General features: G+C 37.1%; 1 protein-coding gene across 1 annotated transcript in view; it reads left to right on the plus strand.

Moving 5' to 3' along the window:
• LOC308695818 (potassium/sodium hyperpolarization-activated cyclic nucleotide-gated channel 2) overlaps positions 1 to 25,902 on the plus strand; it is a gene marked incomplete at both ends in the record, with an annotated part of 63,745 nt that overhangs the window by 14,935 nt on the left and 22,908 nt on the right. The window contains 2 exons of the mRNA XM_081374039.1: positions 5,921 to 6,082; positions 21,791 to 22,009. Of these exons, the coding sequence (XP_081230165.1) occupies positions 5,921 to 6,082; positions 21,791 to 22,009 (381 nt within the window). The remainder of the gene's footprint in view (positions 1 to 5,920; positions 6,083 to 21,790; positions 22,010 to 25,902) is intronic.

Consider the following 25,902-nt stretch of genomic DNA (forward strand, 5'->3'; position numbering starts at 1 on the left):
TAATAAATACAAAATGTCCTGGGAGGAAATGCATGTTCGTTCATTAGACAGATTTGTGAATGAATTAGTGGAGAGAATTACATTTCTATGGGACTGCATGTCTGTCTGTTTGTTGTAGCCTGAACTTTTCTCCCGACGGTGTGTGTTTGAAGTGTGTGAGGTGAGCAAAAGGATGGTAATTCTCAGTGAGGAAACCGGACATCACTGAGTCTGCCTGGGTGAGGGGTTGTGAAGGTGAAGTGGAACAATGGTGTGTTTGATCCGTTCAATCATTACACAACACACACATACACACACACACACACACACACATACACACACACACACACACACACACACACACACACACACACACACACACACACACACACACACACATGTGACCCTGGACCACAAAACCAGTCACATGGGTAAATTTTTTTAAATTGAGATGTCTGAAAGCTGAAAAATATAAGCTTTACATTGATACGTGGTTTGTTAGGATAGGACAATATTTGGCCGAGATATATGGAAGTAAAATAATGTCAAATGTTTTTGAAACAAAAAGCCTGTTGAATTGCACTACTTGAAAAAAAATAGGCATTGCATTAACCATGCTTGCATTTTAATGCATTGTATTTTTAGGGCTTGCATTTTTATGGGCTGAAATTCAACATGGTTGAATATTTAAGCTGTGAATATTTCAATTAAAAACATTTCAAACACATTTTCATTATTAAAAATTCAATAATCCATATTCACCTTTCATATTTCACCTCCAAAATATTCAAACTGTTTAAAAATACAACTTATAATATTCAACAGGCAATTTTCGGTCCATTTTATTTCGCTTTGCAAAATTCGCTTCCACAAATTCAGTGGTTCAAATTCGACAGTAAATTCAACGGAACTGCAGGAAAAGCAATAGATTACCGAGATACTCTCCATCTGCTGTAGTGTTGCACGATGTATCGATACTTCAAAAGTATCGCGATACTCGGAAATTAAAAACGTCACGATACCTAAATTGATCAGTATCGATACTTAAAAAACAAAACAAAAAAAACCCCGCCTCCCTATGGACGTCTGTTTTTTTCCTGACGCACGCAGCAAAGAACCTGCCGCTGTCAGTGTCATGTAACAAAACACTACAGAGATGGTTGCATGTGCGAGCACAATCGTTTATATACTGTCTATGAGCACAAGTGGTCCACGACTCGTTGAAAAAGATGACGCGAGGAGGAGTGACATATGGAAGTAAGTTGCCTACCTTGCTCTGTTGCACGGTGCACCGATACTTCAAAAGAAAACCGGAAATGAAATACGTCACGATTCCTTAATTTATTAGTAGGCTATCGCTTCTAAGAATGACCGCGTTCCAGATTTGTAAAGGCCTGACACACACTGGCTGCGTGTCGTGTCCGTTTTGATTTCGGCTCTCATGTTAACTGCCTGCGTGACACACACGCGTCTGGGCGCAGCTCGAGACGCGCGGAAAACGCGTACATGCTAGAAATAGAACCGACGCCTATTTTTCACGCGACACGCACGCGTCTTGGAAGCGTTTCCAGGCAAAATAGAATGTTTTGATGAGATTTTGACACGAATACATATTAATCAATGACATTTTGATGTTTAAATGTTTTGACAATTATACAATATAAAATGTAAAAATATGATCAATTTTCAAATATTGCACCTCTCAATACAGAACGAATTATTCTGTAGCCTATTTTGCCGTCAACACTGCCGACGTTGTCTTTGTTTGTTTAACATGAAGTATAGGCCTTCCACAACTCTCTCACCACGTCAAATATATCACCAATAAGGCTTATCATACCAATATTAAACATTGTTTAATATAATTGCTGTTCATATTTTTTATTCAGTTCAGAATCAAGATAAAGCTCTTATGTTTCTTATGATAAATGAGATAATGCTGCTAAATTTATTTATTTTTTTACCTTGAATGTCATTGCTCAAATTTATTTTTTATATTTTGATATTTCATATTTTGTTCAAATGTTTAATATATCTGCTGTTCATATGTCCATTTATTAGTGTGTTATATGATTAGAATATTGTCCCGGTTTTAAAATAAAGCACAGCAATGATATTTGAGAGTGTTTCTCCCTTTTCAGGAAAAGTATCGAAAAAGTATCGAAATCGCAATACTTGACTTGGTATCGGTATCGAAACAATAATTTTGGTATCGTGACAACACTAATCTGCTGTTAGTCAAACTCACCAGCAGGAGGTGCAAAAGCTCGTGTTGTTGACGAAGACAGAGCAACAGTAAGAGCAAGACATTCATTCATAAAATGAAAATGAGCTGTGTCAGTATATATGCGGAAAAGATGATAAAGACACAAAAGCTGTGTTTATGTTTCATTCAATAACTTCATTGTTACTTTCCCTGTGTAGCATGTCATCAGCTTTCTCTTCATGAACAGGATTATAATCGGTTTCCCTCAATACCTCACACTCGAGGATTCCCCTTCTGTCGGGACAAAACGCTTAACGTAGTTTATGGACTAATACAGTGATATAAAAGACCAAACTCACACCTTATTGGGGATGTAGGCTGTAGGCTACTATATAGGCTACAGGCAAGCAGATGGACTAAGAATATGAACGTAACCCGCAAAGTTTCATGCTGGGCGTTTCGTGATACTGGCATAAAATCAACACTTGATCAATACTAACACTTTCTCTTCTCTTCTCTTCTCTCTCTCTCTCTCTCTCTCTCTCTCTCTCTCTCTCTCTCTCTCTCTCTCTCTCTCTCTCTGCAGTATATATATATATATATATATATATATATATATATATATATATATATATATATATATATATATATATATATATATATTATATATATATATATAGTATAGGCTATGCCTACGTGTATTGCATTAGGCTAGCTTAAACTGGGAAGAGTCATAGCACTTGCATATTGTTGTCCTCCTATTGTTAGTTTAACTGTAAATCGCTTTGGATAAAAGCGTCTGCTAAATAAATGACTAAATGTAGCCTAATGTAAAATTGGCTTGACATTGGACATTCGCACATTTAGGGACCGTCTCAAAAGTTGCATAAAACATTGGCATACACGTTTCTAACTTCAATAGCAAACTTTAATTTATTTGAATAAATATCAAAAATCCAAAGGGTGCGCATTATGCCTGACACTACATGAACACTTTACAGTTGGTTTTATGACTGTAAATCGTTCTATTCAAATGCTATTGAAGTTAGAAACGTGTATACCAAAGTAGTATACACTTTAGAGACGGTCCCTAAATGTGCGAATGTCCAACGTCAATGCCAGTCTATCACTGGGGAAACGCTCAGCATTAAACTTTGCGCGTTATTCTGAGTCAATCTGCTTGCCTGCGAGTTTGGTCTTTTATATCACTGTAATTAGTCCATTAAGCTATACGTTAAGCGTTTTATATGTCCAGCTGGGGAATCCTTAAGTATTAAGGGAAACCCTAATAGCTTGCATGCAGCACATCGCCACAATATAAAGTTAAGGCAACTAAACAACCAAGAGAAATATATGTCAACCTCAAAAATGTAATATTGGATCTGTATATCCGCATCGGGGAATAACATTATAATCTTGTTCACGGTAGAGAAAGATGCTTGTAGGCTACACAGGGAGAGTAACCGTGAAGACACTGAATTTAACATAAAACCGCCGTCATAATAATCACAAATACATTGCATTGCTGTTAAATGAGTTTTATGAATGAATGGCTTGCTCTAACTGTTGCTGGTCTTCGTCAACAACAAGCGCTTTTGCACCTCCTGCTGGTGAGGTCGACTAACAGCAGATGGAGAGTATCTCGGTAATCTATTGCTTTTCCTGCAGTTCCGTTGAATTTACTGTCGAATTTGAACCACTGAATTTGTGGAAGCGAATTTTGCAAAGCGAAATAAAATGGACCGAAAATTGCCTGTTGAATATTATAGGTTGTATTTTTAAACAGTTTGAATATTTTGGAAGTGAAATATGAAAGGTGAATATGGATTATTGAATTTTTAATAATGAAAATGTGTTTGAAATGTTTTTAATTGAAATATTCACAGCTTAAATATTCAACCATGTTGAATTTCAACCCATAAAAATGCAAGCCCTAAAAATACAATGCATTAAAATGCAAGCATGGTTAATGCAATGCCTATTTTTTTTCAAGTAGTGCAATTCAACAGGCTTTTTGTTTCAAAAACATTTGACATTATTTTACTTCCATAGAGATACAACTATTGAAAATCTGGAATCTGAGGGTGCAAAAAATCTAAACATTGAGAAAATCTCCTTTAAAGTTGTTCATTTATGTTCACGATTGTGCTGTAATCGCTCACAAAAATATATGTTTTATATATTTACGGTTGGAGATGTACAAAATATCTTCATGGAACATGATCTTTACTTAATATCCTAATGATTTTTGGCATAAAAGAAAGCTCTATAATTTTTACCCATACAATGTATTGTTGGCTATTGCCACAAATATACCCGTGCGACATGTCACTGGTTTTGTGATCCAGGGTCACATATGTGTACTGTGTATATATATATGTGTGTGTAATGTGTACATACTGTACTGTAGCTTATGCATGTGTGTGTATATATGTATGTGTGTGTGTATATATATATATATATATACAGTGCAATGCATAAGTGAATACACCCATGCTAAAGTTGACTAAAAAGAGGAATAAAAAAATCATATTTTGGAAATTGAACTTAATGCCTTAATTTAAAAAATTAGGAAAAATCCAACCTTTAAGGACACCAATTTTCTTTGTGAATTAATAATGTATCGTAAATAAATAAATGTTCTTCCTTAAAATACATGGTGCATAAGTGAGTACACCCCTATGTTAAATTCCCATAGAGGCAGGCAGATTTTTATTTTTAAGTATTTTTTCTATTTAATTTTTAGGATACTATGCATCCTGATAAAGTTCACTTGGCCTTTGAAATTAAAATAGCTCCACATCATCACATAGCCTTCACCATACCTAGAGATTGGCATGGAGTGCTTTCCATAAGATCATCTCTCAATGCAAATCAAACTAGCTTTTAGGCTAACTGAAATAAAACCATGCCATTCCAAAGGCCAAGGGAACTTTATCAGGATGCATAGTATCCTAAAAAAAATTAAAAAAAATACTTAAAAATAAAAATCTGCCTGCCTCTTTGGGAATTTAACATAGGGGTGTACTCACTTATGCACCATGTATTTTAAGGAAGAACATTTATTTATTTACGATACATTATTCATTCACAAAGAAAATTGGTGTCCTTAAAGGTTGGATTTTTCCTAATTTTTTAAATTAAGGCAATAAGTTCAATTTCCAAAATATTATTTTTTATTCCTCTTTTTAGTCAACTTTAGCATGGGTGTATTCACTTATGCATTGCACTGTATGTATATATATATATATATATATATATATATATATATATATATATATATATATAATTTCTCACATTTCAGTTTTTTTGTATCTAGCAATTCGGACTTTATAACTCACAACTGAGTTTATCTTTCAATTCTGTCTGTTTCTGGCTATTGCGAGTATATATAACTTCTAAGAAAAAAGTCAAAATTGCACGATATAAACCTGCAATTGTGAGAAAAAAATTCAGAATTGTGAAATAAAAAGTCATTATATGTGAGTATATATATGTAGATAATAACAAACAATGAATAAATGCTAATGTTAATAAATTGCAGCTTGTTGTTTCCATTTTTTCCCTGTTTCTTACTAGTAAAGTGTGTAATTTCTGTCTCTAGTGGCACCAAGCGGAATTGCAAAAATAATGTTTTCAAACAGGTTTCCTGGATACTTTTTTTTATATATATATATATATAACTTTTATAAGACAAACTCTTGCTAATGTTGTGTTGTGATTCCGCCCTCCCAGATCTTCCACATGACGTATGACCTGGCGAGCGCAGTCATGCGGATTATTAACCTGATAGCGATGATGTTGTTGCTGTGCCACTGGGACGGGTGTCTGCAGTTTCTGGTGCCAATGCTGCAAGACTTCCCATCAGACTGCTGGGTCTCCCTCAACAAGATGGTGGTACGTCATTCCTTTTTCAATTATGAAGGCACATACACAACAAAAGACGTCTGCATGCAGGGAATGAGACTTTCTTAGCGTGTGCCACTGAACAATACAGCACCCCGCTAGCACGAATATTAAGAAAATTGGTTCACAACTCTCACAAAGCGAATATCCAAGTGGGGTAATTTAATTGAATGAAACTGAATTCTATTAAGCAGATATTACCTGATTCTCATTGACCAGCTAAATTAAGGTTCCCAGTTGGTGTCTGTTGGATTCAGATGTTGTCTGCTGCATCTAATAATGTTTATCTTTTCATGATGAAATGTGTCTACATGATGCACACTTGATTTCTCTCATTGCAGTAAATACGATATTAAATAGATCTAATTTAAAATTATTCTCTTCTTTGTGACAGATGGTGAGGAATTAAGTGTTTTTTCCATATTTTTTTCTTTTTCTTGTGTGTCTTTTTGTCTCCTCTCATTGGGTTTTCCCACTCTACCTCTAGCTCATACAGTGTCGGTCTGTTGAAGTGTGTGATGAAACTGTGAGTAAGAGTGTGTGTTGTTGCTCGGCTTTAAGCTGTTTTGTGTGGGTGAGATGAGACAGGGTGATGGCAGTGAGATAAAAGTGTGTGTGTGTGTAAATGTTCAGGTTTAGAGATGTGCCAAAGCAGCTGCGCTCTTTGTACATCTCTCAGACAGACATGAAAGAACCTGTTTATAGGGCCAGGCACCCCACACACACACACACACACACACACACACACACACACACACACACACACACACACACACACACACACACACACACACACACACACACCACTAATTAAAAAAAAAAAAAAACAAGAAAACTAAGTTTATTTATTCACTCTCATGCCCTTATGAGTCGATCTTAAAGGGTTCAGCTTCTTAAAGATCATGGAAGTGACTTCTGAAAGACTTTCCTCAACTGGATCATCCCAGTCTCTTCAACTCTCCAAAATCCCACCCTGCAAATCCAGTGTCAGCAAACATGAAGGTGCAAAATGATTGACAGCAAGTTTTCTGTCAAAGAAGTAAGAGTTATTTCAGTTGTCTGTCAAGTATGGAAGCTTGTTTCTGCAAGGAATAAAAAAAAGGTGATTGCGACTTTTTCTCTCACAATTCTGAATTTTTTTTCTCAGAATTGGAAGTTTATATCTTTCAATTCTAAGAAAATAAGTCAAAATTGTGAGATATAAATTTGGAATTGTGACATTTTTTCTCGCAATTGTTTATATCTTGCAGTTTTAACTTCATAATTCACAATCACAAGTTTATATCTTTCAATTCTAAGAAAAAAGTCAAAATTGTGAGATATAAATGCGCAAATCTGACTTTTTTCTCGCAATTGTTTATATCTTTTTTGAGTTTTGACTTCATAATTCACAATCGCAAGTTTATATCTTTTCAATTCTAAGAAAAAAAGTCCAAATTGTGAGATATAAATTTGCAATTTGTGACATTTTTTCTCGCAATTGTGTATATCTTGCAGTTTTGACTTCATAATTCACAATCACAAGTTTATATCTTTCAATTCTAAGAAAAAAGTCAAAATTGTGAGATATAAATGCGCAAATCTGACTTTTTTCTCGCAATTGTGTATATCTTGCAGTTTTGACTTCATAATTCACAATCACAAGTTTGTATCTTTCAATTCTAAGAAAAAAGTCAAAATTGTGAGATATAAATGTGCAATTCTGACTTTTTCTCGCAATTGCGAGTTTATATCTTTAACTTCTAAGAAAAAAAGTCAGAATTTCTGGATATAAACCTGCAAGTGTGAGAATTTTTTAAAAATAATAATACATTTTATGTGTGGTATTGTGGTAATAAAAAAGTCTCTTACAACCGCTTTAAAGTCACCATAAAATGACTATATTGTTATATTACTTTCATAATGGGGCATATTTCCGAATAAAACAGGATATTTAATGAGAACAAAAACTAAGACATGACATGATGTTATTTGCCTTTCTTTTTCGCTGATCTCATCACGTCCTCCCATTTTTCAGCTCTTCTTCTATAACTGCCTGTCACATCGAGAAAAACTTTTATTCTTTGCATTAATGTGCACTGATGAATCTTTGACAGTAAAGCTGCCTTTCCCTTTTGGCTTAAAGGGAGTTAAGAAGTGTGTATAGTCCAGTCATTTTATGAAAAAAGGTTGAACAAATTGCAACAGAAGCAAACTCAACTGATTTTGCATCCTCAATATGTCCTGAGTCCCGAAGAATCCCATTAGGGGAAAGTTTCTAAAAAGACCCTAATATAGCCTATTCATACGCCTATTCATTCTTTTTCTTACGTGAATAGGGTAAAAATTTTAACCTTTAGATATCACCATGAAAATTACTGAGTTGATTACTTACATCAAGACAAACAAAAAATTTATTACAAGTTTTTTGAAATAGTTTGTTAACATGGACAAACGGTCCATAATCTAATTACATATGTGCTAATTTGCATAAATACCACAACAGATCTAAACATTATCTGAATGGAACCCATGAGCATTAATACATAGAGGCAGGAAGAAGTACTTTAAACCAGCCTTTATTAATTATTATTGCAGAGATGATCATTTTTACCTTATTCACATAAGAAAAAGAATGCATAGGCGTATGAATAAGCTATATTTGGGTCTTTTTCTAAACTTTCCCGTAATGGGATTCTTCTGGGCTCTTTTTTCCTTTCTCAGGACATATTGAGGATACAAGATCAGTTGGGTTTGCTTCTGTTGCAATTTGTTCAAGGTTGACCCCCATTTTGGCTTAAAATGACTGGACTAGGTTCAATTTCAAATGCATGTTGACTTTAAGAACACGTATATATTCACTTTTTCTAGTTTGTCTGAACTGCTGAATTGTGTTACCGAGGCGATCCGTGTTGTTTCAGCTCCGTTTCCGTGGTTACAGAAGGTTCGTGATGATGTCACATGTGGCATTAAGGTCACTGTCCCTCTGGAGATCAGAGAACGAGGGACAGATAGAGAGAATGTGAGATGGCAGGAGGGCAGAAAGAGAGGAGAGAGCGATTACATAAACAGATGCAGGAGAACTGGGAAGTTTCACACACACACAGTGCCATTTCAGAGAGCGAGAGCTGGGGTCTGTCACAATTATTATGTAATTTGATGTAATTGCAGTTATTTGTTATAATCACACTCATTGCACACTTTATTTAATCACATATTGATCTACAAATAAGGGTATTTTCATGGGTCATTATTTGAAATGGGTGCCAAGATTTAAATGTCAAATAAATGCAGTTCGTTTGACCTTTTGACAAAGAAAAATTGCATCGCAGTTTCTACAAAAATATGAAGCTGCAAACTGATTTCAACATTAATCATAAATGTTTCTTGATCATGTGACACTGAAGACTGGAGTAATGATGCTGAAAATTCAGCTTTGATCACAGGAATAAATTATATTTCAAAATATATTACGCTAGAAAACGCTAGTAATATTTCACAATATTACAGTATTACTGTATTTCTGATCAAATAAATGCAGCCTTGGCGGACATAAGAGACTTATGAATCTAAAGAGACTAAAAAATCTTACTGAACGCAAACTTTTGAACTGGAGTGTGTGTGCAAAAAATACTTTAATCATAATGAAAATCTGATGCTAAACAGATCAACAAAAATCCTGAACTTTATCCCTGCATGTGTTTCCATTTTTACCTGTATTTGCATTTTGCATTTACATTTTAATCAAAACATTATATATCTTTATGTAAAAAAATAATAATATTTAAAATGTATTAGAAATGGTAAAATGCATTTTCTTTCTGGTTGAATGCTTAAAATAGAATAAGAAATTACTTTTTAAAATGGAAAAGGCACTCGTTCATGGAATGACCTTTATGAAGTTAAAATGTCATTATACCCTGTGTAATATGTGAAGAAAAGCTCAGTGTATAAATACTTTGAGGTCTTAGTTATTTGTATAATAATTTAACGCTAGCCAACATGTTATAATCGTGACCCACACTCAAGCTGGATCAACACGGAAACCTCCGGACGCGTGTGAAGACAATGATGTCTTTGGCAGTCGTTCACAGCTGTGTTGACAGGGCGTGTGGATTATGATCGATGTTCACAAAGAAAACGCCTGAGACTTTCTGATGGTGAGAAGGTTGTTGGTTTGATCTCGGCTAGTCAAGTCACCTTCATTTATATAGCGCTTTTAACATTATGGATTGTTTCAAAGCAGCTTTACAATGATACAGTTAAAACCGGTCTCTAGTTCATAAACGCCAGAGGAGAACTGGCCCCCGACTGAGCCTGGGTTCTCCCAAGTTTTTTTTTTCTCCATTAGGTCACCTGATGGAGTTTTTCAGTTCCTTGCCACTGTTGCCTTTGGCTTGCTCAGTTGGGGATACTTAAAGGAGTCATAACCTGCAATTTTCACTTTTCCACGAGAATCAATGTATGTTATGATTGCCTAACGATTATACACTGGCCGGGAAGCCGATATTTAAAAGTGAAGCGTTTGTTTGCCTCAGGGTAAATAAACCAGCGCGCGTGCACGCGCACTCAAATACGAGATTTTGATTTCAGCCCCGTCTTGACGTCATGACGGGGCAGGATATACCATATATGGACACCGCAAACCTATGCCGCGGGAAGCCCGCCCCTCTCCCCCTCATATTCAGTTCAGTCGAGAAAGATGGAGAAACGAGTACACACCTGAATTGCTCTGTGGTTGACTGCCACAAACAACATGTAAATGTGTTTTCTCTACCAAAAACGGACCAAACTATCAGGGACCAGTGGATGAAATTCATTTTTAATGACGCTGTCCCAACAACCCTTTCAACTGGCTTATCGTTAGGAGTCTGCGCTAAACATTTCACACAGGAATCATACACAAATTTGGGGCAATATCAGGCGAAGTTGGCCTCGAAGCTCTGTTTGGAAAAAGGTGCAATTCCAACCATCAGAGACTTGCCTGAAATTGAAACGGTAAGACTGAGTTTTTATTGCTCTACTGTGTGTAACAAACAGCAGCTAACTGCTAATGCGGCTATTGTATGCTAGCGGGAGTATTAGCTTCGAGGTAAACATGGGGAATGGCTGCTAACGTTACTTTGTAAACAACAAATGACTGAGATCATCATGAATTCGGCTATTGTATATTGATTGCCTAACGCTTATACACTGGCTGGGAAGCCGGTCGCGGCCAGGTCGGGTTCATTCATAACTTGCGCCATGATGTCATTTTGGAATGATATGCTAAAGCGTTACCTGCGGTGTCAACCCCCCTCCTTCCTGCCACCAATCAACGCGTTTGCATTATTTGCATTATTAAAATGACCGTCCACGACAGCCAAAATATCGCATCAGATCTCGCGAGAAAATAATGCCTTCAGAAATAAGGGTCTGAGGAGCTCTGTGTTTATTTTTTTTTCACTTTTCTTTTTTAGAAGGGCCTGAAAGACTATAATACAGCAGTAGGTATCCAAGGTAATACTAGGTTATGACTCCTTTAATTTAATTAATCAATCAACAATACTATTAATCAGCATTACCAAACGTGGAAACACACTAGAAACAAACACTGATGTACTATTTTATTTAATACTGTGAAGCTGCTTTGATACAATCTGTATTGTGAAAAGCGCTATATAAATAAAGTTGACTTGACTTGACTTAATAGGAAATTACTGTAACAGATTGTTTTGGCTTTACAACAGCTCTAGGATAAAGTTATTGTCCAGCTAAAGTTAGTTTTGATTGATTGATTCACTTCTGTTGCGAAGATCATTAGTTATTAATTTATTTAATAACTAGGCTAGTCTCAGCCTCAGACGTCACTCCCACGAACCGTTGGAGTTTGAGTTTCGAAGTTGTCGTCTTTTAAATTCTTCAGGATTTCTGGGAGACGTGTGTGTCACGTTCTTTAACAATCCGCCTGGAAACAAAGCCGTCGTGATGCCAAACCCCCTCATGGAAGAAGAACGCCGTCAATGAACTCATCAGCATCAACTGTATTTTCAAAAGTACAGTGCTATGCATAAGTTTTGACACCCATGCTAAAGTTGACTAAAAAGAGGAATAAAAAATCATCTTTTGGAAATTGAACTCAATGCTTTAATTAAAAAAATTAGGAAAAATCCAACCTTTAAGGACACCAATTTTCTTTGTGAATGAATAATGTATCGTAAATAAATAAATGTTCTTCCTTAAAATACAGGGTGCATAAGTTTGGACACCCCTATGTTAAATTCCCATAGAGGCAGGCAGATTTTTATTTTTAAAGGCCAGTTATTTTATGGATCCAGGATACTATGCATCCTGATAAAGTTCCCTTGGCCTTTGGAATTAAAATAGCCCCACATCATCACATAGCCTTCACCATACCTAGAGATTGGCATGGGGTACTTTCCATAAGATCATCTCTCAATGCAAATCAAACCAGCTATTAGGCTAACTGAAATAAAACCATGCCAATCTCTAGGTGTGGTGAAGGCTATGTGATGATGTGGGGCTATTTTAACGGGTCAAACCTCTGCTCTTTCAACGGGTTGTCTCAGTTCATTTTTAGCACTAACGATCGCTGAGATATTCAAACAGTTTAGCACTATAGATTTCGTGTTCTAGTTTGTGCTCACCTTTCTTTGAAAAGAAGTAATTTACCAATTGTTTACCCTCATTTTGTTTTCTTTCCTACTCCTGTCTTTCTTTTTTTTTTTTCTGGTGGCCTGATTTGGCTTTCTTTGAGAAAGACATTTCTACAGCAGAGGTTTGCGCTCCACCAGAGGCTCAACCAACTAACATAAACAAAATGTTTGGCGCATTAGCAAGGGGTGGGACCGTGAGACCTTAACTTTTCTTTTACTTTTTTGTATACAAAATGTAGTCAGTCAATCAACCAAGTTATTCAGCCAATACACTAACTTTACATTTTCATCTGACATTCGTTATGAAATTTAATTAGGAAATGAAAATATCCAGGTAAAGTAAAATATATTCCAGACTTTTCAAGGGCCCTCTCTCCCCTTGGGGCCCTGGTAATCAGTACTGGTTTTACCCCCAGTCCGACGCCCCTGGAAAGAGGTGATGCATTGAGGTTTGATCATATTAAAGGAACACGCAGACTTTTTGGGACTTTATCTTATTCACCGTATCCCCCAGAGTTAGATAAGTCCATACATACCCTTCTCATCTCCGTGCGTGCCGTAACTCTGTCTGACGCACCCACCGCTAGCCTAGCTTAGCACAAAGACTGGAGGTAAACGGCTCCAGCTAGCATACGGCTCCTAAAAAGTGACAAAATAACGCCAACATTTTCCTATTTACATGTTGTGATTTGTATAGTCACAGCGTGTACAAATAACAAGGTCACATGACACACACAGCCATCTTCTAACCGTATACATACTGGGAACTATATTCTCAGAAGGCGAAGCACTGCTACTTCTGCGGAGTGATGTCTGTCGGTGCTTGTTTTCACTAATTGAATGTGCCGAATTGGAGCTTGTCTGGTCGATGAATGTCTGAGAAGTGATGCACTGTAATCTGGTGATTGTCTGCATTAGTCAGCGTCTGTCAGTGAAATGTGAATTGCCCTTTTGCTAGAAAGTACCTGTGCACAAAATAACTGCAGCTTTACTATAGACAGATTAGAATTCCTCAAGATTCCTAATTAGAGTTCCTCAAATTCTAAATATAGTTTATATGAAAGTTGTAAGATGTGAAGTTTTGCAGTTACATGTAGTAAATGGCAGGAATTGAGATCACTGTATGAAAAAAACAAAAAAACATTGAATTATTATAATCTGTGCTTTTTTTGTGAGGTTTCGGTAATAAATCAAAGAGGCATCTGAGTTCACATGCTGTGAATTTTCTGCATACAAATAGGCCAACTGATGTGTGTGTGTGTGTGTGTGTGTGTGTTGCTCAGCGCTAACATAAATCTATTAGGATAGCAGGAAGTCAAGGGTATGCAGACATCAGTGGACACAGTGGAGTCCACTAGTGAAAATGTGTGTGGCTTTTTTGTGGATTTTATTTCTGATATATCAATGATATGCAGAAGAGAAGCAAGAAAATCAGATCTTTTGGTTCCCATGGTTCCCACCAAATTTGCTTAAATTTAAATGATGCAAATTTGATTTGAATGATGATTTAAATGATGCAAATTTGCATCGGCATAAAATGCCCTTACATAGATGGCAATATCTGAAATCATTGTCCTTGAGGGGCATTTTTTGGTCCCCATGAGTAAAATATCTTATAAATTATAAGTTATGTTTTTTGAAAATGTAAAAATACAGAAAGTTTTCTGTGATGGGTGAGTTTAAGGGTAGGCTTAGGGTTAGGGGAGAGAATATACAGTAGAAAAATCATTGTCTTTGGAAAGTTCCCATAAAGCATGAAAACCCAACATGTGTGTGTGTGTGTGTAGACTCACATGTGTAAGTGGATTAAACACAGTATGTTATTTCTGTCCCTCTGAGAAAACCCCTCCAGGGACACAGAGATGCTCTCAGTCCTCTCACCACACGCGTTCGTCCCTCCTGGGAAAACACTGCCGCTAACATGGACCTGGAGGAATAAAGCGGCCGTTCACAGTATGGGTTGGTTCCCAGAATCCGGTTTAATCAAGGCTGACTGCTCCTTACTCCAAAATGTGTTTATTTTGACTTAATGTGTAGTACATAGTTTTATTTATTCAACACGAAAGTCAAAATTGTTCCCATTTACTTTTCCTGGTGATATCGTAAGCGGTTCATCAATGCAGATTATTCCAAAGAAAAGAGAAAGTGTTTGTCTCCATCTAAGTATTTCCTGTTCAATAGACAACACCTTATTTTCAACTTTAGTTTTCATCCCTTACCATTCAGGCACATCATATACGGACTTTTCTCAATCTAATAAATTCCAGATGGATTAAAAAAATGGATATTTATCATTAAAATTTTTTTTTATTTCAATCTGGCATGCATCATATTACAGTAGTAGATTCTGACCTAATTGCTGACTTTAAATAATGGTAAGTTGAGTTCTTATTTTGATAATAGTAAGTTTGCACATTCATTCATTTTAACCTGCATTGATACTGCTTATGTTTGCACCAATATATTCATCCGTGTGCCTGTTAAAAGGAATGAACGTTTCATTAATATCTCATTTTGTTGGGGATTAAATGGAGATTTATGCTGAAGCCTTCTGCTTCTCTCTTGAGTTTCAGAAGAGTTCTCAACAATGTCTCTCACTGTGCAAACATTTGTCTTGGCCAAAAGGCAAAATTCTCAAATGTTCTTTTTATATTTCTGTACTTGTTTTATTTCTCATCAGGAATTTTAAGATAAACATCTGAGATAAAGTTGATACCCCAATGAAACATAAGAACCTCTGAGCAACGAAAGAGCCAGCTCTGAAAAATAACATTATCCTCATTGCAATAGTTGCAGTGATGATGGATTTTTGTAGGCCATCCTGTAAGTTAGCGTCGCCCTGATTCCCTCGACAAAATCCCAGTAGGCTTTTCCATTGGCTTTTGATAATCTGCACAAATGAACAACTTCTATGAATTTTAAAGCCTAAATACAATCACCAGGTAAAAAGCGAACTATGCCATAGTCACATGACTTCACAGTCACCACCATTAAGCTTCCTTATTTAAAAAATATATATAATTCCCTGAAAGTTTGAGTTATAATAGTGTGCATGAGTGCGATTACTGTATAAACACAATAAGGTTGTGAAAGTGAGTAGATGAGTTTGCCTGTTCAGCTGATAATGTTTAATGTCCCTGACAACCTCTTCATCGAGACACTTGCTAGCAACCTCCTTTAATGCCCAGTACACACTGTACGATTTTGGGCCGTCCGAGATGAAACATGACCAATCGTGACTCAAAGACGGCTATTGTCACGGTCTTGCGACCAAACACAGCCTGTGATCATTTACTGACACTGTCAGAATTCATCATGATCATCCGACAGTGTGTGTTTGCTGCTACGACCTACAGATACTGACGAGCCAATAAAAATGCAACATGAAATGGCGCACATCCATATTCTCCTCTTTTGCTTCCTCCTCATTTTTCAGCTCACATTAAAAACCACAAGTGTGATTCATCTTGCTCTATTAGTTTACCACTAGCGCACGCTGATGATGTTTTATTCTTCTATCTTGCGTTGTAGCCTACGATTCAATAGGTGTCATCATCATACAGTCTACTAGGGTTGCCAACTTCAGAAAAGAAAAATGCGGGACAATCGTGGTTCTTTACAGGAAAATAAGGGACACTCAAAATATGTGTACTGTATCACACAGTATATGTCATTTCAGGTTTGAGTGTGAGAAAAGGTTCTCAGACATAAACACATTTGCTTTGCTTAACCTATTTATGTACAATTTAATTCTAAAACGAATTTTAAGGTCACACAAAAAAAGTCACATTACACACAACCATAGTTCAAAATAATAGCATTTATCTGAAATAGAAAGCTTTTGTAACATTATTCACAAAGAAATTAAGGTAGTAACCTACTTTTATTCAACAAGGACGCATTAAAGTAATCAAAAGTGACAGTAAAGACATTTATAATGCTACAAAAGTTTTTTTATTTCGGATTAATCTACTTTGAACCTTCTATTCATCAAAGAATCCTGACTTTTTTTTGTTTTTTTTATATTTTTTTTTTTTATAATAATCGGAAATGTGTCTTGGGCAGCAAATTACATCAGCATATTATTCCCTCAGGAAGATTTCATGTTTTCTTGCGTGGCTGGATATTGGACTCATGAACAATAATCACATTGTTTGAATTTGTTAAAACTGATTTGCCGAAATCAAAACCCGGTCGGATGGTGAAAGGGATTAGCCAGCACGAGTCCGGATCAAACCGGGAGCGACCAGACAGCAGAGGATTCTGTTCGCAAATCAAACAATGATTTGTCCCAAAAGAATAATAAATTCTCAATTTAGATTTTGTTATTCGTATGGTCTGATGAGTGTGGGCTCTAATTGGATGATGACCGGTGTCGTGATCATTCTCAAGTGTCGTGTTGCTGTTGTATCAGTCAGTGCGTGGTTAGATCAGCGTAGCAGTGAATAAACGGGACAAGGGAGGTCCCGTCCCGTACGGGACAAATAAATTAGGTCCAATATACGAGTCGTCCCGGCTAATTCGGGACAGTTAGCAGCCCTACAGTCTACATCCAAGTTTATTAGATCAGTGTCGTACAGTGTGATTTATAATGAACTTATGGGATTGCCGAAATCTGTAGCTGGCATTACAAGACAAGTAAAAGCTTTAAAAATTACTTATGTGTTTTATGTTGTTGAGTAAATATCTTGAGCTTGTCTTCACCGAAGACATTTAACCCATTAAAACTTAAGGACGATGGAACCAAAAGTGCTAAAATGCTCATTTTCAGGTTTTGGCCTACAATAATACATCATCCTTGCAGCACTTTAATGCACAACTGCTGTATGTATCTACAGGCCACAAGTCAATAGGGGATAAATAACCTCTTGGTGTCATTCAGAACCAATCATAAATGTAATCCTGCTTTCCTCCGTAATTTACTCCTCATCTGAATGTATTCCTCGTGAAGAGCAGACTGACGTTTAGTGTCATTTCCCCAGGAAGCTTTTCTGCCTGACTTGCTGCATTTACGTTTGAGATGAAAAGCGGCACTGACGCAGAGATGAATGGACGGGTGAAGAGATGTTGGATTGTTTTGGCTGAGATTAAAAACATATATTACACAGCATCTGGTGTCTCAGGGCCTGGGCATCAGCGCGTGTCGTCGCATGCGAGGACTCCTGTACGTTTAGATAAGCTATTGCAAATAGAGTCTGAACAGGCTGGCAGCGCGACTGCACTATTACAGGCACAATCCAAGAGTTGGATATTCGCAGAGCTTATCAGCCACAGGGCACGCGTGTCTGTATGGTTAATGAGTGTCTTCCCATACTGCCTCTTGCCCTATCACTGCAGACCAGGGCATGAGCCAATGAATGGGAGAGCGATGTCAAGAAAGTGTCTCAGATCCTATATGGCTTACATTTTATCTTCCTTTCTGTCATAGACTTATACTATTTTAGTCTAGTTACAGATGGGAATTCCTTGCAAAACATATTAGAATAGCTTATCATATTACTGGCAAAAAAGTTACATATGCTCTTTAAGTCATTTTTGATAAAAGCATCTGCCAAATGCATGAATGCAAATATATGTAAATAGTATTTTTGCTGTAGGCTGATCCAAAATCTCATATCACGGTATGAGTAATCTTATATAACAATATATTTTGAATGTGACAAGTGAACCAGAAATGATATCAAGCTTGATTTTTGATATCTCTTTCTTGACTCGTTATATGATCTGACTGCCAAATGTTATGACATTTGCTTACAAAATTGTATTTAAAATGCAAAATTACTATATTAATTTCCCAGATGATAAATGGACGGCACTCGCTAAATTGAGGCAACATTAAAGCATTCTAATTTTTGAAAGATTTATTGTCACATATTGCATATGTTTCACATACTCATTTAAAAAAAACAGTATGCAGTATGCACTAAACGGCATCCTATCCCAACATAGTCAATGTAGTTGCAAGTTTATGTTAGTATATACTTGATTTTATAGACTGCTGTAGAATGTGTCCTCTATCCACTCTATTCCCTTGTCTCTGCAAACACAATGTCTCTTAGTGTGTGTGTGTGTGTGTGTGTCCAGAGTTTCAGTATAGACTCTACTTCTTCTGTTTTTGAGGCAAAGTGCCTTTGACTCATGTATAATTCATGCCTGTTCACTCCAGTGTTCTTACAGTGACCTGCTCACTCTGACACTTTCCTCATTTCCCATTTTTTCATTTCACAATCCTTTTCTTCCTTCCCTTCTACTCTGAATGCCACCTAATAGTCTTGGGGGAGAAAAATACTTAAATTGAATTGAATTGGGGAGCACCTTGAGGCTATATTGAAAATCTAGGCCTTTTTTTATTTACACTTGGAAATATTTTATACTGTACATTTTGACAAATGTAGTATTCCATGCATACTGCAAAATATGCATATTTGCATACTGCCCACATGCTTACAAATAGTATGCTATTTGGCCAAAATCGTTTAACTAGACTTCTCAATATTTTATTATAATATATAATAAATATATGTAATATAATATATTTTATTAGACTCTTGACACATAGAGTAACCATTTCAATTTGTAATGTGGGGTCTTATAGAGTCATGATAGGATGGTTTTCGGTTTTCAGAGGACAGCAACCGTAATTAATCTTGCCTTGGGAATTAGCCGGATGTCAGCACAAGTCAGGCAGCAGACACATTTTTAAAAAGGGCACATTTAATGGCTTCTTGTTTGAGACTGCTGGCAGTGCCCCACCACATACTGATCTCTGGCATCCCGAGACGTCTGAGAGCCATCCGCTCTGCAGCTAAATGCTTTATTTATAAGAGTTTAGAAAGTGGCACTGTAGACATTTTGGTTATAATATAAATTGCATTCAGAATATGAAGTATATACCACTGAGCCAAAATGACCACCTGCCTAATATACTGTTGGTCCTAATGTTTGCCAAAACGACAACGACTCGCCGAGGCATGGACCCTGCAAGCCCCCTGAAGGTGTCCTGTGGTTTCTGGCACCAAGATGTTAGTAGAAGATCCTTAAAGTCCTGTCGGTTGCAAGGTGGAGCCGCAGTGGATCAAACTTGTTGGTCCAGCACATCCCAGAGATGTTCAGTTGGATTGAGATATCTCGGGTAAAGATAGAGTTGATCCCCAGTAAAAAGGACTGGGGATCAACAACTGGCTGATGAGCTGAATGAGTTTTCCTGCAGATTTGAAAATCACAGTCTCACACCCCACACCCACTCTTATAGTCTCTCTGCACAGCCAAAAAGCACCAGGCCCAGACGGTGTTTCAGCAGCCTGTCTAAAAACCTGTGCTGTCCAGCTGGCCCTCATCTTGTCATAGATCTTTAGTAAATCACTGGAGTTGTGCGAAGTCCCTTCCTGCTTCAAATGCTCTACCATCATCCCCATCTCAAGAAAAATACCCAAATCGCAGGACTTAATGACTACAGAACTGTTGCTCTAACATCTGTGGTTGTGAAGTCATTTGAGAGACTGGGATTGGCTTACCTGAGGGACCCCCTACAGATTTCTTATCGAGCAAACAGGGCAGTGAATGATGCAGTCAACATGGGACTGCATTATTTCCTGGAACATCTGGACAAACCAGGGACTTATGTTTGTGAAATCCAGTTTGACTTTCAATACCACTATCACACGACTCCTGCAGTCGAAAATAACCCAGCTCTCTGTTCCTAGCTCTACCTGTCAATGGATCACCAGCTTTCTGACAGATAGGGATGTGTGTTCTCCCCACTGCTCTTCTCCTCTACAAGAACGACTACACGCCAAATACCCTTCTGTCAAGTCTGCGGACGACACTACACTCATCAGAATCATACACAATGGTTACGAATCTGCATTTATGCAGGAGGTTGAACAGCTGGCTGTCTGGTGCAGTCATAACAACCTGGAGCTGAACATGGTAAAAATAGTGGAGATGATTGTAGACTTCAGAAGGAAACCGCCAGCGCTCCCCCACTTACCATCATTAACAGCTCTGTGGATGGTGGATAAATTTGGCACTCGCTTAATTAATCATGCAACATGGTGTGGTCATGTGACAGCATTGTAGCATTGCACTATTTGAATCAGTGTTTTACTATTGTTATTTTTCCCACCTGACATGTTTAATTATGTAGCTATTTTTCCACTGAATTCAGATTTGTTTTCAATTTGGTTTGCATACATCAAATGTGGAAAAGAAAACATTATCCCCCGGTTTCACAGACTTAAGCCTAAGGTTTAAGCTATAGTCCCAGACTAAAGCATGTTTGAGCTGTCTTAACTGAAAGCAACTTGCAGTGACAAAGTTTAAAATAGATCAGTGCCATTTTTTTCAAGTAATGTTTTTTTTCTAAAGCATGTTTAAAAAAGCTACTTAAATGTCCTAATTGAACTAAGGCCAAATCCTGGCTTAATCTAAGCCATCTCTGTAAAACCAGGCCTATAAATAATATTATTTGAGCCACGCTTGAGGCCAAGCATGACAATTCTCTCATTATATTTATAAAGCCTTGTGAATTACACTTTATTTCAACAGTCCACTTTAGACATTCTACTAACTATAAGTAACTTTGCCAGCACATGTCAACTCTCATTAGAGTATTAATAGGTTAGGGTTAGTAGAATAAGTTGACATGTACTTGCAAAGTTATTTATAGTCAGTATGATGTCTGTTGGAGGAGCATTAAAATAAAATGTTAGCAGATATTAAGATGTCAGTCTGCTAATCCTCTAATCACTGCTAGTTGACATGTAGTTGCAAAGTTACTTATTGTTAGTAGAATGTCTAAAGTGGACTATCGAGTTTTATTCCCTTTTAGTTTTATCCCCTTATGTTTTTCCCAAATTTGTACGACACTGTTTGGTGAACAATATAGGTATTAAGCAAAATGTTGATGCTTCTGTTTTCCATAGAATGAAAGTGTATTATAGTGCAAAAGTAATTTAGACTGATGCTTTTTACTGTTATAGTGCTTTCAGATTGGCATAGCTGCAGTTGGTGAGCTGCAGTTTCGTGCTGTTTATGTTCTGTGTTTGTCTTTCTCTCTCTGCAGAACGACACGTGGAGTGAGCTGTACTCGTTTGCTGTGTTTAAAGCCATGAGTCACATGTTGTGTATTGGTTATGGTCGTCAAGCTCCGGAGAGTCTCTCTGATATCTGGCTGACGATGCTCAGCATGATTGTTGGTGCCACTTGCTATGCCGTCTTCATCGGACACGCTACGGCCCTCATCCAATCGCTGGACTCCTCACGACGCCAGTATCAGGAAAAGGTAAAGCAACTGTGCATGAAGCAGAAACAATTGACTAAAAAGCTACACCAGGTGACTTTTAGCCTTCTAGCGGTTTAAGCATAAAACTTATATGCATTGTTGTTTTTAAATAACGCTACAAAAATTTGGTAATGCTGACATTAGACGTTAGGAATGCTATTCATATCAGATGGAAACTATAACTTAGCAAGGCTATTTATGGGCAAATAGAGCAAAGAAGTAAGTAGTGTAGAGAATTAAATATTGTTTTGTGTCAATGCACGGCAAAAGTGATGCTATGTTGATTCATGTTTTACTACGGATATTGTCTCTTTCCCTTTTTGCTTGCAAAACTCTTTTCGGGTTCGATTTTCAGCTGTGGCTTCAAGCTACTTCAACTGCATATAGTAGTAGCCTGACCTTCTTTCCGTTATTTATGGATATGCTGTAAACATGCATGGAGGAATGACGAAAGCATTATGCAGTTTCCCAGGAAATCATCCCAACAATAATATCAATAATTATTATATGCGTACCATTGTGATTTGGGGTAAGGCAAAAACATGGGTTGATGGTTTTATGATGTACTAAATTATTAAAATTTTGTACATTTCAAACAAAAAAGGTTACATAGTTTACTGAATTTCAATTTGCATACTTCTCCACTTACTATATTGTGTACTTTGCTTTTATTGGTAATATACATCCTTTTGAGTATGTTGGCAGAATTGGGACACCAGTGTCATAAAATCGCATGTTGATAACACAGACTCCTTAATCACGACTGTTTGCTTGTGCATGTGAGTGCAACATCTGTCTAAATTCACTATTATTTAAAGGTAGGGTTGGCAATTGCGTAGAGGTTAGCATTAGCAAGTTAGCTTTGAAAGCATAAGATCCCAGCCTACAGAGCATCTACAAAGCCACGCCTCCTTTGAAACACATGAACGCACACAGCAGAGTCTGCAAAGCGTCACGAGAGACAGTGTTAAATTATCTTGTGTCTCAAACCACATAACACTGCAGTAATAATGAACATAACTTAAAGAGCGCTGACCTGCCACCTGACTGCTGCAGATTCATTTCAGCGTTGATAGTGTTGACATGTAAACACATAAATCCAAGTCTGAGGATGTGAACAGCTCCGGGTAGAACGTCACGGGTTGCCATCTCGTAATTACAGTTATGACATGGTGTGTGGACGCAGCATAAGCTCATTGTTTTGGTTCAGGAGGAACTGTAAAAGCTGCTGATGTTTATTTGTGGCAGTCGGTGACTGTTTGTCTACAGCTCCGCATAGCCTCATGGATCACGCTGATGAACTGTGATGTCTGGTACGCGGAGGTATGGAAATACATAGGTTGACAGGCAGGAAGGATATCAAACCAAATGCAATGATTGGTCCTGAGACTTCCACAGAAGATGTACGTTTTAATATTTAGAGCACTTCTATTATTGATTGCTATCAGGATGTGAAGAGAGTTTCAACCAGTATAACAAAAATTGCCTAGCCTACCTTTAACTTATAGACTCATACAGTTAAAAACCGCTGTGCTAGCTTTGGCCTCGCGAGCCTTGCTTTGTCAAAGTCCCTAGTAAACTGCAACAGAGGCATTCTCCTCCAAGGGGTTGTGGGTAAGGCTAGCCTAAAAAGCTAGCACGAATGCACAACTTGAAAAAGCAGTAGTCCGTTTTTAAAAATATTTCTATTTAGTTTTATTTTGCTAATTAAGTACTTGAGTACTTATTTTTCCAATTAGTTGCCAAGGCCTTTTCCTTGACCTCATAATGTTACTCCTCCTCATCCATTAAAACTCATTAAAGTCGCTATTGTTCCATCTGCCTGCGCAGCTAATGTTTGTGCAGCTGTTACGGTTTGTTTGTCACTGTTGCGTTGAGTCAGCAACTCTTCAGATGCTCTTGTGTTGATTGGATAATGACTGCTAATGCGACAGATAGTTGTCTTTCTGACTGTGTGTTTGTTTTCACTGCAGGCTCTATTAGCCGATGAGACCGCAGCTACAGCATCAGCTTATGTATTACCTACCGCAGTGCTGACTTGGTTGTGGCTGTCATATTTCTGTGCGTCGTGTTTGTAACAGTAGATTAGACTTGGCATGGCTTCAGTGTTCCTGCAATCGTTTACCAGCTCTGTTACCATGCAGAAAGATTGGCGGAGGCAACGGAGCACTCTGATTGGTCGCTTTGAAAAAGAGGGATTGCCTCCCGATCTGTTTAGCCAGTAATTTGAGGCGTGTATCCTCAAGTGGAGGACAGACGTCGAGAGACTCGTTGCGTATACGATTTATGTGCGTGTGCGTGCGCACAATATTACAGTGTCTCTCTGGATGAGCTAAAATTGATGAGGTAGCAGATTAGTGTCCTGCCAATGTCCTTGTGAAGTAGGTGTGTGTGGTGCGCTTTGTGCACTCTGTCCTTGAAAGTGCCGTAATGAAATGATGAGAACGAGGTAGGGAGAGAAACAGAAAGACAGACAGAGAGAAATAGGGGGTTGGGAATAGACCTGTAGGGGTCAGGGACGAGTGACCTGCTTCTCTGCGCTGTGTGATTCTCTCACTTTGGAAAATTCTCCCCTTGAAGTGCCTCTTCAGTTTTAAAGGGACAGTTCACCTAACAATGTTGTGGTTTTATTGTAGTGTCTTTTTGCTTTGAGCTGCAAAGGTGCCAAATATACACTGCCGTTATAAGTCTGTTATACATTTATTTGATCAAAAATACAGTAAAAACAGCACTATTGTGATATATTATTACAGTTTAAAATAAGTGTTTTCTATGTGAATACTTTTTAAAATGTAATTTATTCCTGTGATCAATATATATGTTTTGCTGCTCAAGAAACATTTCAGATTATTATCAATGTTCAAAACGGTTTTGCTGCTGCTTCATATTTTTTTGGAAACCATATTTCAAGATGGTTTGATGAAAAGAAAGTTCAAAAGAACAGCATTTATTTGAATGATAAATATTTTGTAACATTATAAATGTGTTTACTGTCACTTTCGATCAATTTAATACATCCATTACAGAATAAAAGTATTAATTTCCACACACACACACAAAAAATCTTTCTGACCCCAAAACCTTTGAACAGTGTATATTCATTATCCTGCTCATCCACATGTATCCAAAAAGGACAAAAATAAATAAGTGTAAGTTTTCAGAAGCCACACAGTATATGTGTGTGAGTAATAGGCTATTATTTAAAGGTCATGTTTCATTTTTTTCTACGCTACAAGACATTTTCTCACCCCCAACTTAATATGTAAATACAAGTCATTCATAGTTTTATTCAATATAGGTAGAAATTATACAGCAGTCTAATTTAAATTAGACACTATTAAATGTTCTGTGCATTACATGTTTTTGTTTATGAATGTTTGAACATCTTTCAGTTCTGGTTCACATTTGCACCTATTCAAACTGTTGACAGAATATGGTGTTGAGTACGATGTTTAGAAAACTTGCAATGTCAAGTTACATTTATTTCTACAGCGCTTTATTCAATACAGATTCAAAGCAGCTTCACAGTGATAAACAAGAATATAACAGTATTCATTAGTTACTGTATGCAGCGAACTCCATTCAACTAAAAAGCAGGCAGAGTCATTATTCAGAATCAGCTCAATTTAGTTCAGTGTTGCTTCAGTTTTGTTCAATAATAGTGCAAAGTTCGTCAAATAAAGCAATTAAGTTAAAGTAACTCTTGTTTTGTTCCACGGGGGGAAAAGCAGTTTGCATGAGAGTGAATATGTGATAAAAACGGCATGATTTTCATTTTTAGGCTGAGCTGTATCTTAAGGTGATCATTTATTATGTTCAGACTGTCTGCCGCTCCGCACCTGACCTGAATCGCTTATGTATTACAGAGATACAATCGCAGACGGCTTGACTCA

This window comes from Scardinius erythrophthalmus (assembly GCF_964197995.2).
Source record: "Scardinius erythrophthalmus genome assembly, chromosome: 9".
NCBI lineage: Eukaryota > Metazoa > Chordata > Actinopteri > Cypriniformes > Leuciscidae > Scardinius > Scardinius erythrophthalmus.